Source organism: Rhagoletis pomonella, unplaced genomic scaffold (assembly GCF_013731165.1).
Source record: "Rhagoletis pomonella isolate Grant_MI unplaced genomic scaffold, Rhpom_1.0 Rhpom_scaffold_00003, whole genome shotgun sequence".
Taxonomy (NCBI): Eukaryota; Metazoa; Arthropoda; class Insecta; order Diptera; family Tephritidae; genus Rhagoletis; species Rhagoletis pomonella.
The window spans coordinates 39,685,532-39,701,344 of record NW_023458557.1 but is presented as its reverse complement, the minus strand read 5'-3'; the positions used below and the strand labels follow the sequence as shown (position 1 = coordinate 39,701,344).

Sequence of the window (15,813 nt, the reverse complement as noted above, 5' to 3'; positions counted from 1 at the left end):
ATGAAGATGAAGATGAAGATGAAGATGAAGATGAAGATGAAGATGAAAATGAAGATGAAGATGCATATCGTCGCCTGGGTAAAAGATTGTCGTAAGCGTCATACGTACGTGCGTAACATACGACAATCTTTTACCCAGGCGACGATATGCAGATGAAGACGAAGATGAAGATGTAGATGCAGATGCAGACTAACATGAACATAAACATAGACGTAAAAAACGATAGAGACAAAGATAGAGAGGAAGAAAGTGATAAAGATAAAAAAGGAGATGCAACTGAAGAATGTGCGATGTTATGTTATGTTACATATCTTACGATATTTAATCTTATGTTTTGGTATGTTATGTTATGCTTTGAAATATTATGTTATGTTATTTACTAAGTTAAACTAAGTTAAACCCATCCCCTTAACCCACTCCAACTAATGTTATTTCACCTCAACCTAACTCACATCCTATCCTCCTTTTTTAGAATTTCAACCGCTGGGCGAACACTCGTTTCAATTAACTAATGAATTAAGTGGAATTTGATTTTTTAAGCACATGGAAATTCTCGTAAATGCAGTTCAGAAATAAGTTATTTTCAAACCCCTTTCGATTGATACCCATCTTTTGATAATCCATTTAACTTATTATTTAAATAATTTCAGTTGATTTTTTTCAACAGGTGGCAGCCCTTTTCTGATACCCTAAGAAAACTCTAAATGTTCAATGTAAAGATTTCTTAACGCTCGTTCGTCTGATACCCATGTTTTAAAATTTCATGTAACTTATGTATAATTAAACTAAATACGACTTTCAAAACAGGCGGCAACGCTCTCAAATAGTATTTACGAACTAAAATTTCTTTAAATATTTTTGGTCTGACGTTGTTATAAATACTTAAAGTAACTGATGAATTAAGTTGAAATTTATTTTTTAAACACGTGGAAATCCTGCTAAATATAGTTCTGATATAAAGGATTTTAAACACATTTCCATTGACAACCATCGTTTAGTAGTTCATTTCATTTATTGAAGAATTTCAATTTAAACTTCTAAACTGGGGCAACCCTAAAACACACCCAAAATATTCTAATTTGTCAAACTAAATATTTCATAAATCTTTTTCAACTGACATCCAGTTTTAATATTTCATATAACTTGGGTAAAAAATATTTTAAATCAACTACTCAAATAGATGGCAACCCTCTTCAAAATACTTCAAAACTACTACCTTCTTAAAGCTCTTTTGTCTGACACCCATATAGTGATACCTTATTCACTTATCAAATTCCTTTAATTCAAACTGAATTACAATTTTTAAACATGTGGTAAATCTCCTACACGTAGTTAAGATATGAAGCCTATTTCGGTTGATACCCAAATTGTAACAATTGATTAAATTTTTTAATTAATTTGAGCTTAATTTTTTAACAGGTGGCAGGTTTCCTAAAAAGTAAAACTTTTTTGAACATCCACATTCTAAGCACTTTAATTTGACACTTTTGATTATTAAATAACTTGAGTTTAATTATTTAACAGCAGACCTGATGACCTGGACAAAAAATCCCTTCCCGTATTATAATATATATGTAGATAGATATAGATAAGCAGAGTTGCGAAACATTTTAACCAAATACATTGCATATTTTGATTATTTAATATAACAATGATCACCCTTTCGGAATTTTCAATTTTTAAAACCAAAATGGTAACTTTTCAGATGCGTATTGGAAAAGTATACATCGTCAACATTTTGCAGTTCGGCATTATGGAACATTATACTTTATACGGATGCAATGCAATTGACGTTTTGGAAGTCAGCGTATCTGTAAATTTTGCTACAAATGTAGAAAAAACAAACAGTTTTTACAAGCTTTTATTTAACTTACATTGTATGTGTGTATGTACGTACATACCCAGCCAGCAGAGAAACGTACTTTTTGCCGAAAGTGCAGTTTTCGTACATTTTTCTTATTCGGAAACGTTCAGAAAACGATTTCCATATTTGTTAATTTTTCGTATCCGAAAAATGTCATCATCGTATTTCAAAACAATAATTTTAAAATATTTGTTCAAACTGAGCATTTGAAAACATGTATACGTATTCGTCAGTAGCTGAGTGTGCAGAGAAGTGTGCTGCTATTTGTTAGCTTTCAGGAGGTCCAGGTTCGAATTCCGCCAGAAGCAACACATTAAAATTATTTATTCAAATTGAAATAATTGCTGAATCTTAAAATTGTTTTTTGTTTGGTTTCCAGTAAATATGAAAAAGTTTCTGTGAAGTTCATAATGAAATCGTTTTCAACGAAAAATTGAATCAGACAAATTTCAGGAAAACAGCCGAAAGCGCATCCGTTTTAAGACCATTTTCGATAGTTTTCTGCACATACATTTCGGCTGAACACTTTAGTGGGAGAATTGATCTGAAAAACATCAGGTTTTTATACGAAATTGTTTCCATTTTCGTATACGTTTCCGGATATTTTGCTGGCTGGGTATTTAGGTATGTATGTTTGTTTGGGTCAAATTTGGCAGATAACCTGATAACCAGACAAGTGTGAACAACCTCAGAGTTTTGCAATTTCAAACCCAGCTCAGAACCCGATGACAATGCAATATGAAAGATGAACTAAACCGCTAGGTGGCACAGGAGTCGAGATTTTTGAAACCCTCGTATTTATAGTCCGATTTGGTTCATATTTAAAATGTTAACATGGAAGGAAATAACTAAACAAACGTGCTGTAGGTAGCGCGGGGGTCGATATATTTCGAAAACCTGAATCTATAGCCAGATTTAGTTTGTATTTGAAACATATATCTTCTTCTTCTTCTTTTTTTGGCGCTGTAACCGCCTAAGCGATTTTGGCCGAGTTCAGCAAAGCACGCCAACCATTTCTCCTCTGTGCCAACTGACGCCAATTGGAAATGCCAAGTGAAGCCAAGACCTTCTCCACCTGATCTTTCCAACGCAGTGGGGGCCTCCCTCTTCTTCTGCTACCACCAGCGGGTTCCGAGTTGAATACTTTCAGAGCTGGAGCGTCGGTGTCCATTCGAACGACATGGCCAAGCCAGCGTAGCCGCTGTATTTTAATTCGCTGCACTATGTCCGTGCCGTTGTAAAGCTCATACAGCTCATCGTTCGATCGTCTTCGGTACTCGCCGTCGCCAACGCGTAAAGGCCCGTAAATCTTCCGCAAAATCTTTCTCCCAAACACTCCAAAAGCCGCCTCATCGGGTGTTGTCGTTGTCCATGCTTCTGCGCCATATACCAACACGGGCATGATGAGTGACTTATAGAGCGTGGTTTTCGTACGTCGAAAGAGGATCTTACTCCTGGATTGCCTACACAGTCCAAAGTAGCACTTGTTGGCAAGAGCGATTCTGCGTTGGATTTCAATGCTGACATTATTTTCGGTGTTAATGCGAGACATATTTGCCGCAATAAGAAGAGAGAGGGTGAAATACGTGAGTGCGAAGAGCTTGAGATGCTGGCCAACAGGAAGAATGCCCTAAAATTTTACCAGAGAGTTAGGCGACTTACGGAAGGTTTCATGACCGGGGCGTACTCCTATAAGAACAATAATGGCGACCTAGTAACTGATGACCAGAGCGTACTTAAATTATGGAGGGAACGCTTTTCTGCTCTACTAAATGGTAGCAGCACAGAAAGTTGTGGAGAAGAAGAACCCGAGCCCGCAGTCGATGACGACGGAGTCGACGTTCCACCGGCTGACTATGACGAGGTACGTATAGCAATAACGCGGCTGAAAAACAACAAAGCGGCTGGAGCTGACAGCCTGCCATCTGAGCTATTCAAGTACGGCGGCGAGGAGTTGATAAGGTGCATGCATCAACTCTTGTGCAGAATATGGTCGGATGAACGCATGCCCGCTCTGCCCAATCTACAAGAAAGGTGACTCCGCCATTCGCGCCAACTACCGCGGGATCAGCCTTCTAAGCATAGGTTACAAGGTCTTATCGAGCGTATTGTGTGAAAGACCGAAGCCCACCGTCAATGAACTGATTGAGCCTTATCAGTGTGGCTTTAAATCTGACAAATCCACCATAGACCAGGTATTCTCAATACGCCAAATCTTGGAAAAGACCCGCGAGAAAAGGATCGACACGCACCACCTATTTGTCGAATTTAAATCCGCCTTTGACAGCACTAAAAGGAGATGCCTATACGCCGCTATGTCTGAATTTGGCATCCCCTCAAAACTCATACGGCTGCGTAAAATGACGTTGAGCAATACCACCAGCTCCGTCAGAATTGGGAAAGACCTCTCCGAGCCGTTCGCCACAAAACGGGGTTTCAGACAGGGCGACTCCCTTTCATGTGACTTCTTTAATCTGATGTTGGAGAAGATAATAAGAGCTGCAGAACTGAACCGCTCAGGAACAATTTACTACAAGACCGTTCAATTGCTGGCTTATGTCGATGATATCGACATCATCGGTTTCATAAACTGCGAAGTCTGTTCTGCCTTTTGCAAGTTGGATAGGGAAGCAAAGCGAATGGGTCTGGTGGTAAACGAGGACAAGACGAAGTATCTCCTGTCATCAAACAAACAGTCAGCGCATTCGCGCCTTGGCACCCACGTCACTGTTGACAGTTACAATTTCGAGAAAGTAGAGAATTTCGTTTACTTGGGAACCAGCATTAACACCGATAATAATAATTTAAACATATATACTTCCACAAAAAAATTTGCCGATAGGTGGCGCAGGAGCTGAGATGTTTGGAAAACCCGTATTCATGGTTCGATTTGGTTCATATTTAGAAAGCTTGTTTTAAAAATATTTTTGTACTGCTAACTTATTATAGATCGTGTTGTTCTTCCGTTCAAATACATCCTTAAATAACTACCACCAATAAAAATGTTCATTCTCTATCTATGTTATAAAAAAACTCACCACGACACTAAACCAAGCACCAATCATCAAGCCAAAACTTTGACCAACAAACACAGTCAACAAACTCATGGCGAAGAACATCCAGAAGCGCATCCATTCCATTGGCTGATAACTCCATAAATATATTATAACAGTAAAGAGCAGGCAGCCAATAATCTAAGACAAAAACAAAACAATGGTTTTAAATGATGTTCCTTTAATATCGAATATATTTTGAAGCGTTTTCTTACAGATATGGGGAGATCGATTAAGGTAATTGATGTGTAGTAAGCCTTTAGAGAATACCAACGGTTAAAGTGTTCCTTCAGCAATATCGACATCTCTATTGGGACTAAAAAGACATTTTAAAATAACCGATTACTTATGAATTCACATTTATTATTCGATTAAAATGAATGCACTTACAGGTTAGTACAGTCAACATCATTGTTGTCATGGAATGATGGATTAATATAGCAAATAGTAGATTATAATTGTCTAAGACTCTCGAACCTTCACGTCCAGAGCCGGCGTATAATGAACCCAGAATTATGGCTACAAAAACATTAACTGCTATCCGTAAATGTGTCAAAGTTGTATCGCGTTTTGCCTTAACATATCCTCGATGCAACAACACTGACAATTGGTTAATATAACTCGTATCCTCTAATGAACGCTGCTGAGATTTTTTAGGAATCGGATATTTACGAATCAGCGCTTCGGCACGCAGAATGGAACTTGCATCTTCAAACCACGCTAAGCAACTGCCATTCTCAGCAGCTGATTTAAGGATGTCCACTTTATCCTTTCCATATTCACCGCAAGCCAGTTCAATAACTAAAAATATTTTGTTGTTGGTTAATACAGAGTACTACGATTAAATAACATATATTTATGAACATATATATATCTGTGCCCGTCAATTAAAGTAGCCTAAAGCTCTGATTATGCATACTTCGCATAACTTCGCACAACCATTTGTACCAGTGCAATAAAATTGTAACTTAAGAAACTGTGAAGCAAAATCTAAACTAAACAGTTTGCTAAGTTTTTAAAAGTTCTGCCAATTTCTGGGTAATGGAATACATACAAATATCATACGAAATTACAGTTTGAAGGTTATGCGAAGTATGCATAATCAGACCGTAAGACGGGGTAGGCCCTTTAAAGCAACATTTCATTGGGTTCCCAAGCACTATTACAATTACAACGCTTTTATCAACTTGCATTATTGTGTGTCCAGACACCATTTTTAGCTATAAAAACAGATTATAATCAAAGTTCCTATACAAAAGTCTAGGCATCAAAATCGACCTAAAAATATTCACTACATACTTTTTTTTTTTTTTTTTTTTTTTTTGGCTGTAACCGCCTAAGCGATTTTGGCCGAGTTCAGCAAAGCACGCCAGTCGTTCACTACATACGCTACAGCGGAAATGGACGACAAGCCATTTCTTTAAATGAAATTAGTTGGTGCTCGTATGTACATATGTATGTATGTACATATGTATGTATGTACATATGTATGTATGTACATACTAAACGTGAGTTTTGCCCGAGAACTTAGACAGATAACTTATAAAATAGAGAAGGTGCAATTTTGAGGTGAAATAGCACAATCGGCAATAACGCGAAATTTGCTTTGTTTCACTTTTAAATGGGAACCAACCTCTGGTGGAAATAAAACAAATTTTGCCTTATTTCCCATTGCTTATTTTTACTATTTGTAACGAAAACAGTTCACCGACAGAAGGAAAGAGAACTTTGTTTTTTCCAAAAATACAATTAAACAAAAAATTTTATATAATTCATATCGTCACCTGTAATGACAAAAGCTGTAACAAACACGACCGCTGAAATGCAAAAAGTCATAACTAACAAAAAATTCAAAATTCACTTTTTGATTTATATGATAAATTTCATAGAATTACAACTTCCCACATCATTTTATAAAATACAAGTAATTTTTAGCAAAAAAAACCGACTTCAACTCTCATATAAAAAAATATATATATATATATCTCATGATCCACTGATCGGATCTTAACCAGATTAGTATGGGACCACCTCTGAGACACTACCTTTCCGATGCAAAAAGAATTATCGGTTGACGTGGTCCAAAGTTATGCGGTAACATACATAAAAAAAAAAAAAAATCTTCCGACGAACTGATAACCTCCTCCTTTTTTGGAAGTCGGTTAAAAAATAAAAAACATTAGTCACGACTTTTTCCATTTCAGTTGCGATGTTGTTACGTCTTTTTGCATTTCAGGTGACGATGTGAAGAAAGTAATATTCACAAAATATTTTTACTTATGAAAAGTCTAACAAAATATAGGGAAAGCATCGACTTTAATAACTGATCGGCAAATTGGACATAGCGCTTTGAATTTTGTCTGCATGATTTTTAATATGTTGAAAACATTGCTGGAAAACCTTAAAATGTTTGCATGGAACCATGGCGCAATAAACCGGTGAAGTAATAGAACAGCTTTCTCGCTTTATTTTCTGACATTCGACTGTCTCATAGTCAAATTTTAAAGGCAATTTTTCAAATAAGGCAATGTCAAAATCTTTCTTCTCGCTCTAATTACTTCACCTAGTATAATTCCGCCATGGCATGGAACAAACCAAAGTTGCCGTCCCTGTTCGCAGCATATAACACAGAACATATTATTTTGAGTTTTATCTTCAGTTAAAATTCCTGCATTATCATCACTTGCTTCACTATATCCGAACTGTGGATTTCGTTTACGAAGTCGAAGCGAACATGTGGTACGAAACAGGGATGATAGATGCGAAAAAGTACCAACATATATATTTTTAAATTAGGTAAATTTCTCTATAGGTACATTTGTTTAAAATCTCCAGAAAAACATGCCCAGCAACAAAATTCCTGTGAAATGGTGTGAAATCTGTTCTCTCACAAGGGAAAAATATCCAGTAGTATAGTATGCGAACAGAAAGTTTGCAGAAACCTTCAAGCTATCCGAACATCTGATGAAATTTTTGTTTTCATTCAAAAATGTAAAAAGAAAAAATTCTCCATCAACGGTGAGTTCAGGCCTCCGAATCACTGTAGCGTTTTCAAAGCAGAGGTAGCCGCAAAACTGCAGGCTTCGGATTGTTTGCTCCATATTGTATTACCTCTACAATGCAGGGAACACTTGAGAAATTGCTCAAGGTCTGGGTACTCCCCTGACCTCATGCGGCCTACTTCTAAACAGATGGGCCTTTAGCCAGCTCAGCGTGCGCTAGGGAAAGATCTTGGAATGCAGGGCGGCTAAGTCCTTCTGGTCACGTGTAGACCGAGGGCGGTCCAGGGAGCTCGTGAGCAAGTTACACTTCTCACTTCTGCTGGGAGTTCTAATTGGTCATTGCGTGATAGGTAAGCATGCAGTAAGGCTGAATATCATCGATGACCATGAATAACTATAGTTTAAAAACGCCATCAAAACCCAGAATACAGTTCTGAACACATGAATCTCATTTTCTGAAGTTGTACTCTAAGCCTCCAGTACAAATGAATATATCAGGGCAAGCAACAAAAGCATTCAAGTAGGTTTATAAAGTGCAAGTAACACAAAAACTTTACAAAAAAGAATTGCAATCAATGAAATCCAAGTTTCAGAGAAATATATTTGCAAAATTTTTGTCTTTTCTAGGGTTTATATTATTACAGCAACTGTTTATTGATTTTAGCAAGTCTTTCGTTTTTAATAAACACCACGTCCTGTATGAAGTGGAAAAAGATGAGTATATTTTCATCCATAAACATTCAAATTCAAGTATACATAGTGGTATTTCGACAGAATTTGGCACAGTGCCGTATTTTGACAAAATTGTTTCAAAAATGTCGATGTAGTACCAATGTACTTTTGAGATTCTAAATGTACCAAAAAAGTAAATTGTACCATCAATTTCATCACAGGTATGAAATAGTGATGTAAAAATATGTAAAATTTTACCTACTTTCAAACTTCTAAATTTGAACGTATACCCGGTACAAGCAGATGGGCTGAATGGCGTGATAAACAGGTGAAGTAATAAAAGAGCTTTCTCGCTTTACTTTCTGATATTCGGCTGCCTTCTAGTCACATTTTATATGCAAAATTTCAAATAAGGCAGTGTCAAAATCTTTCTTCTTAATCTTATATTACTTCACCTGGTATAATTCCACCATGGGTGGGTGCATGCAATAACACCATACGCAATAATTGCCATTACTTGGACATTAAAAAGCAGTTTCAGAAGTGAACTAGTGTCATTTCATTATTATTATTTTTTCTAAACGGTTATAATGCCACCAGTGCATAATTACGAAAGGAGGGAAGGGGCGGGGGACGCGAACGCTGGCCGCCGGGACACTGGGCTAGGCATGGGTAACACTGCGCTGCGCGGCGCAATTACTTTAACACCGTAGCCGGAATTATCGCGCCAACACTAATATATGAAAAGCACTAGCGCCATTAACACCAATACAAAAAATACACGTACTTTGTCTTTGCTTTTGAGAGGTGAGAACGCCAGAATGTATCTTGATGACGATGGCCGTGTTCAAATCAGTACTCTGCGCTATAGCGCTGAGTTAGTGTGCTGACACCACAGGTGGCGCCGGCATTATTGAGCTAGCGCCATAAAAATTGCGCTATTACCCATGGCTACACTGGGCACTTTCAAAATTCTATACTTACAAATCCGTCCATTTAACTTGTTCATGTACTACATTGAAACCCGCTTAAGTAAACCCCCCCGCTTTAGTACCTAACCCGCTTGAATAACCAATATTTTGGTGCACCGTGAATTTTTTAATATAATATAAAGAAAATCCCTCTCTTAAGTACCTCCCTGCTTATTTGGCCAACCCGCCTAAGTACCTAAATTTTTCGTACCCCATTTACCATTTCACTTATAATTTTCCTCTTTTAAGTGCTCTTTTAAGATTCCTTAAAATATTTACATATTATGAAATTCAGTGGCAGCGCTACACAGCTTCGGCAAAAAAAAATTAACGGTAATTTTTAGCCAGCTGAAACTTGCACATTATTACATTAAAATTTAATGGGCAATAAAAATGAGGAAAAGTTTGAAATTTTGAAGAATTTTGTTAGTATTCTACAAATTCTTAAACTTAGGTTTATATGGTATTTATTAAGGAATGAACTGTGTTTTAATTGAAAAATCTGAAAAATTAGTAAATAAACATAGGCGGCAAACAAAATATTTCTGAATGTGGTCCAAAATGATATGTCCGACACTGTTTGTATATAAGTATAAATATGTATATATAAAATGACTTTTTAAAGAATTTAATTCTTATAAAAATTACATACCATTGCTTTATCTATTTTTTTAATAATTTTTTTTTTTGTTTATCCATTTAAATAATGCTACGAACTTGGTTTTAAACCACGTATACTTGATTAAATATTCATGTTTTCATCAATGATTTATATATTTATGCAAGTTAACAAGAAGATGTAACTACATCAATAATTATGTTCGCACATACGCAAACGTCAAGCTGTGAAGTTCTACTTATTTGCGCCTTGATTGGTCTTTGTATTTTGCAAAGTTTATTGTGCTAATTTTGAGTAAAAGTTGCTATAAAAAGTGCCTACGAGCATCTTAGTGTGATAATAACCGAAGCTAAGTGAAAGTTTTGTGATTTTTGTGGTTTTTATTAAATTTAATTAAATTTCACTAGCTTACATCTAATCTTGCCGAGTCATTTGTTGTTATCATTGTTGTTGTTATTCCTTTGTAGTTAACTGAGATCGTTTCTATTTTTGCGCATTTCTTTTTGCTCTTTTTGTTTACTTCGTTTAGTATTTCTTGTCACAGCTGTTTGCGCTGCGTTTATTAAGTGTCACATTACAGTGATACTCAAACTGCTCGCTACATATATTTTTAAGCTAAATACATCAGCTCCTGAATTGTTGTGTGTGTTGTGTTAAACTTATTTTGCTTGTCTTTTTATTAACATAAGTGTTATTAAATCTTTCAATATGAAGTGTGATCTTGATAACTGCCAAATCAAAAGCGAATCTGAACGCTACTTATCGTGCTGGCTCTGTGATGGTATTTGCCATCTAAAATGTGCTGGTTTGACAGGAAGAATTCTGGACGCTATTAATGATGGCAAAGGTCTTCGCTGGTCTTGCTTAAAGTGCAGGTCAACCGAAGTTGATCTCTTTAAGTTGTTTAGGCAAACCAGAAATGGGTTTTCTGAGGTAGGGAGGGAGTTGTCGGTACTGACCGAAAAATTTAAACATTACGAAAATGTATATAAATCTTTTAAATGCGTAGATACCGTACAATCTATGAAGGACATTCGTGTGTCAAAACGTAAGCGTCTTCATAGTCCGCCTAATGAAACGACCGTTCCACGTCAGAACACTCTTCCGAATGACTTAATTAATCTTTCTTCTCCATGTCCACAGACAACGGAGTTATCTTCCTCAAAAGAAGATATATCAAAGTCTGCTTCTAATAATAACGACCCTGCAGTATCTTCCCCGTCCCCCGTTGAAGTTGTGGCACCGCCATCCAATCTTCCAACGCTTACTCTACCCTCAACTAGTAACTCAGTTACTCAACCCCGTCCGCCGGTAATCGAGTCTGATACTAGGAGACTGGTTGTGGTTCCCCCAAAGAAGTCTATATTTGTATCTAGATTTTCGAGGGATACTTCCGAGGACGATATAAAGTTTTACATCTCGTCCAAAGTTAAAACTGTCAACTTAAGTATCAGAAAATTTAACTTTAAATATGAAAGAAATATTTCTTCATTTAAAATAGACGTAAATTTAGAAAATTTTGACATGCTGCTTAGTAGTTCTTTTTGGCCCTCCGGAGCTTTCGTTCGTGAATTTGAGTATAGGCCCAACAAAAATAATAATTTAGCAAATATTCCCCGTCAGAATACAGAACCAAAAAACTGATTACTAAATCTGCTTTAAGTATTTATTATCAAAACGTAAGAGGCATAAATACTAAATTAACGAATTTATATCTTAATGGCCTTGAATGCAATTATAATATAATTTCTTTGACTGAAACTTGGCTCAAACCTCACACTTTTAATTCAGAGATTCTTTCAAATAATTATCATATCTACAGAAAAGATCGGGAGGACAGAGTCGGCGGTGGCGTACTCTTTGCCGTAGACTCTTTAATACCATCTGAAGAAGTTAGTCTTCCACACATCGAATCTGCAGAATTCAAATGCATTCGTGTTCAGGTTGGAAGGGGGTTTACTTACTTAGCTCTATGCTATATTCCTCCCCGATCTGACTTATCAGTGTATTCACAACATGTATCTTTACTGAAATCAATTAATTCAATGATTAAACCCTCTGATTCATTGATTGTGTTGGGTGACTTTAATTTACCAAATGTATCATGGAACATCATTGACAATGATATTGTACCTTTCTCGTCTAGCGCGTGCAACAACGTAGTTTTAGAGGAGATGGCTGAACTCTGCCTGAATCAAGTTAATGTACTTCGCAATAAGTTTGGCAAAGTATTAGATCTTGTTTATGTTGATGATGCATCTAAGTCGGCTGTAAATAAATGTGACCCACTAGTTTTGCCCGAAGATGTCTACCACCCTGCTATTGAGATATCTTACGAAATTATAAACGATGGTCAAAATTGCAATGTCCAAACATACGAACCAAATATTCGCTTTGATTTTTCGAAAGCCAACTTTAAAAACTGAATAAAGAATTGTCTAAATTGTCGTGGCCTATATACAAAGAAAAAGTTGAGCAAAGCGTTGCACATTTTAATTGTACTGTACATAGATTATTTGAAAAGTATGTGCCTAAACGCATGTGTGTTCCTGAAGAACAAACACAGTTATGGTTCACTAAAGAACTGAGAAACTTGAAAAACAGAAAGTCACGTTATTTTAGATTACACAAAAAACCGGCTTACACTCATACTATGTAAAATACTCACTTTTGCGTCACAAGTTCTTTGAATTAAACAAAAAGTGTTATAAAGATTACTTGTGTAAAATCAAACGACGTATAATATATAACCCCAAATCATTTTGTGATTTCGTAAACTCCAAGCGAAATGTACGGGGGTTTCCTTCCGCCATGAAGTATCAAAATACCGTCTCTGGTGATAATCAAACAATTTCTAACATGTTCGCTCAGTTTTTTAAATCCAATTATTCCACTAACTCCCAAGCATACTTTGACTATCCTTTTAAACTAAGCCCAATTAACTCAATACATAACCCTATAATATCTCCCGATGATGTTTTAGTTTACCTGAAGTCCTTAAAGCAGTCTTTTAGTTATGGTCCTGACCAGATCCCCACTTGTTTTCTTAGAAATTGTGCTGATTATCTCTATGAGCCGTTAACAGCCTTATTTAATTTGTCTCTTAAAGAGAGCGTTTTTTCAACTGTATGGAAGGAATCGTTCATAACCCCCTTACATAAAAGCGGTAGCAGGTCTTCAGTGGAGAACTACCGGGGCATAGCTAAGCTTTCTGCAATTCCTAAATTATTTGAAGCAATTATAACAAATCGGTTGACGCATTCTATCACTTCAAGCATTTCATACAGTCAACATGGATTTTGCAAGGGCAAATCAACTTCTACAAATTTACTTGAATTAACATCCTATATCTCAAAAGCATTTAGTGAGAGCAAAACTGTTGATGTTATATATACTGATTTCAGTAAAGCATTTGACAAATTATGCCACTCGTTGCTCATCTATAAACTTGATCTTCTTGGTCTTCCACCTAATTTTCTACGCTGGATCTCTTCATACCTCTATGATAGATCACAAAGGGTATTGTTTAAAAATACTATCTCTGACGTCATTGATGTTACTTCAGGAGTCCCTCAGGGTAGCCACCTAGGCCCGATTCTGTTCTTGCTTTTTATAAACGATATTTCTACAGATATAAAATTCTCCAAAATTTTAATGTATGCAGATGATGTAAAACTATATAAATCGTACGTTTCAATTGAAGAAAGGTCTTTGCTACAATCAGACTTAAACAGCATGGCTTACTGGTGTAAAGTAAATCTTATGCCTCTAAATCTTAAGAAATGTAAAGTAATGTGCTTCTCGCGAAGAGCTGTTCTGCCAGTTTCTTATATAATAGGTAACCATAACCTGGAACAGGTATACAATTTTGTGGACCTTGGTATCACAATGGATCCTAAGCTTAATTTTAATCTTCACATTAATGTGACAGTCAACAAGGCTAAAGGTGTACTTGCATTTGTGAAACGATGGTCAAAAGAATTTAGTCACCCTTATATCACTAAAACCCTGTTTACAACATTAGTTAGGCCGTTTCTGGAATACGGCTCGGTGGTTTGGAATCCAAGGTATCAATTTACTCAGACAAGATAGAATCAATTCAAAAACAATTCCTACTTTTTGCTTTAAGAAATTTCCGATGTGATTCTCAATATAGTCTTCCACCTTATACGAGTCGCTTAAAACTTATTAACCTTCCTACACTTGCCAGTCGCAGGGAAATGCTTGGTATAATTTTTATGGTTAAATTACTGACAGGCTCAATTTCAAGTCCGTCTCTTCTGGCTGATGTAAGCTTTAATGTTCCGTCACGCGTATCAAGACACTTTTGTTCCATATTTCTGAAAGCTTGTAAAACCAATTTTGAATTGCACGACCCACTCCGTTGCTTATGCCAGGATTTTAACTCTCATTCCAGCGCGTTTGATATATCAGATCCGCTTTTCAGCATTAAGAAATCGATACTCTCCTCTCTCAATAAGTGAATTATTGACATAAATACATAAAATCAGCTGATGAATTTAGTTCTGTAGCTGAACAGTTTTAGATCTCGACACTTAACAAACTCCTGCCCATCGTGACTCGGCACAAAAAATTTAAAATATTGGTTCCGTACGTTATGCGGACTGCGCCCCTCGTGCGGATGGGCGGGAATGGAGGGTAAAAACCGTTGGGATATTATTATTAAGTACCCGCATCGAGGTACTTAAGCGGGTTATTTTAAGTAGCCAACCCGCCTAAGTACCTACCTCAAAAAGCTGACATTTTGCGTGAGGTACTTAAGCGGGTTTTACTGTACTCTTTGTCAAATGTAACTGGGTGACTACCTAAGTGCGCTATCTACATCTATACTAACATATATTTTGAGCGCCATTTTTTTTCTGTTCGCAAAGCTCGAGATCGGCTGTACCAATTTTTTTGAAATTTTGGTTATAGGCTCTGGATGGGCTTCTCATTGTCTTAGGCAAAGAAAAAAGAGTTTAAATACTTCCTAAAAATGGAACTGCAGGACTTTAAAAATCCTATAGAATTTAACATACATGCCCACATAACAGCGCTGCTCACCTGCAAATCACATATGAGAGTGCCCTCTGCTGTTAATTCGTACGGAATATAGCGCAAAGTAAGGGTTATGTATACATATACATACGTGTTAAAGTTAACGTTAAAGTTGATTCTTATGCTAAAAAAACAAATATGTATGTACACTTCATGGAAAAATAATGTAGGCAATTATGTATGTAGAGCCGTTTATGTTGCCACAAGGAGGAACTAACATACATATGTTATCGTGAGCAAGTTACACTTCTCACTTTTGGTGAGAGTTCTAACTGGTCATTGCGTGATAGGTAAGCATGCAGTAAGGCTGAATATCATCGATGACCATGAATAACTATAGTTTAAAAACGCCATCAAAACCCAGAATACAGTTCTGAACACATGAACCTCATTTTCTGAAGTTGTACTCTAAGCTTCCAATACAAATGAATATATCAGGGCAAGCAACAAAAGCATTCAAGTAGGTTTATTAAGTGCAAGTAACACAAAAACTTTACAAAAAAGAATTGCATTCAATGCAATCCAAGTTTCAGAAAAATATTTTGCAAAATATTTAGTCTTTTCTACGGTTTAT

The 15,813-nt window shown here is 36.3% G+C and overlaps 1 protein-coding gene across 1 annotated transcript in view; it reads right to left on the bottom strand.

Annotated features, from left to right (window-relative positions):
* Positions 1–15,813, bottom strand: part of LOC118735208 (ATP-binding cassette sub-family G member 4) — a 602,774-nt gene that overhangs the window by 160,020 nt on the left and 426,941 nt on the right. The window contains 3 exon segments of the mRNA XM_036464856.1: positions 4,903–5,058; positions 5,133–5,233; positions 5,308–5,718. Of these exon segments, the coding sequence (XP_036320749.1) occupies positions 4,903–5,058; positions 5,133–5,233; positions 5,308–5,718 (668 nt within the window).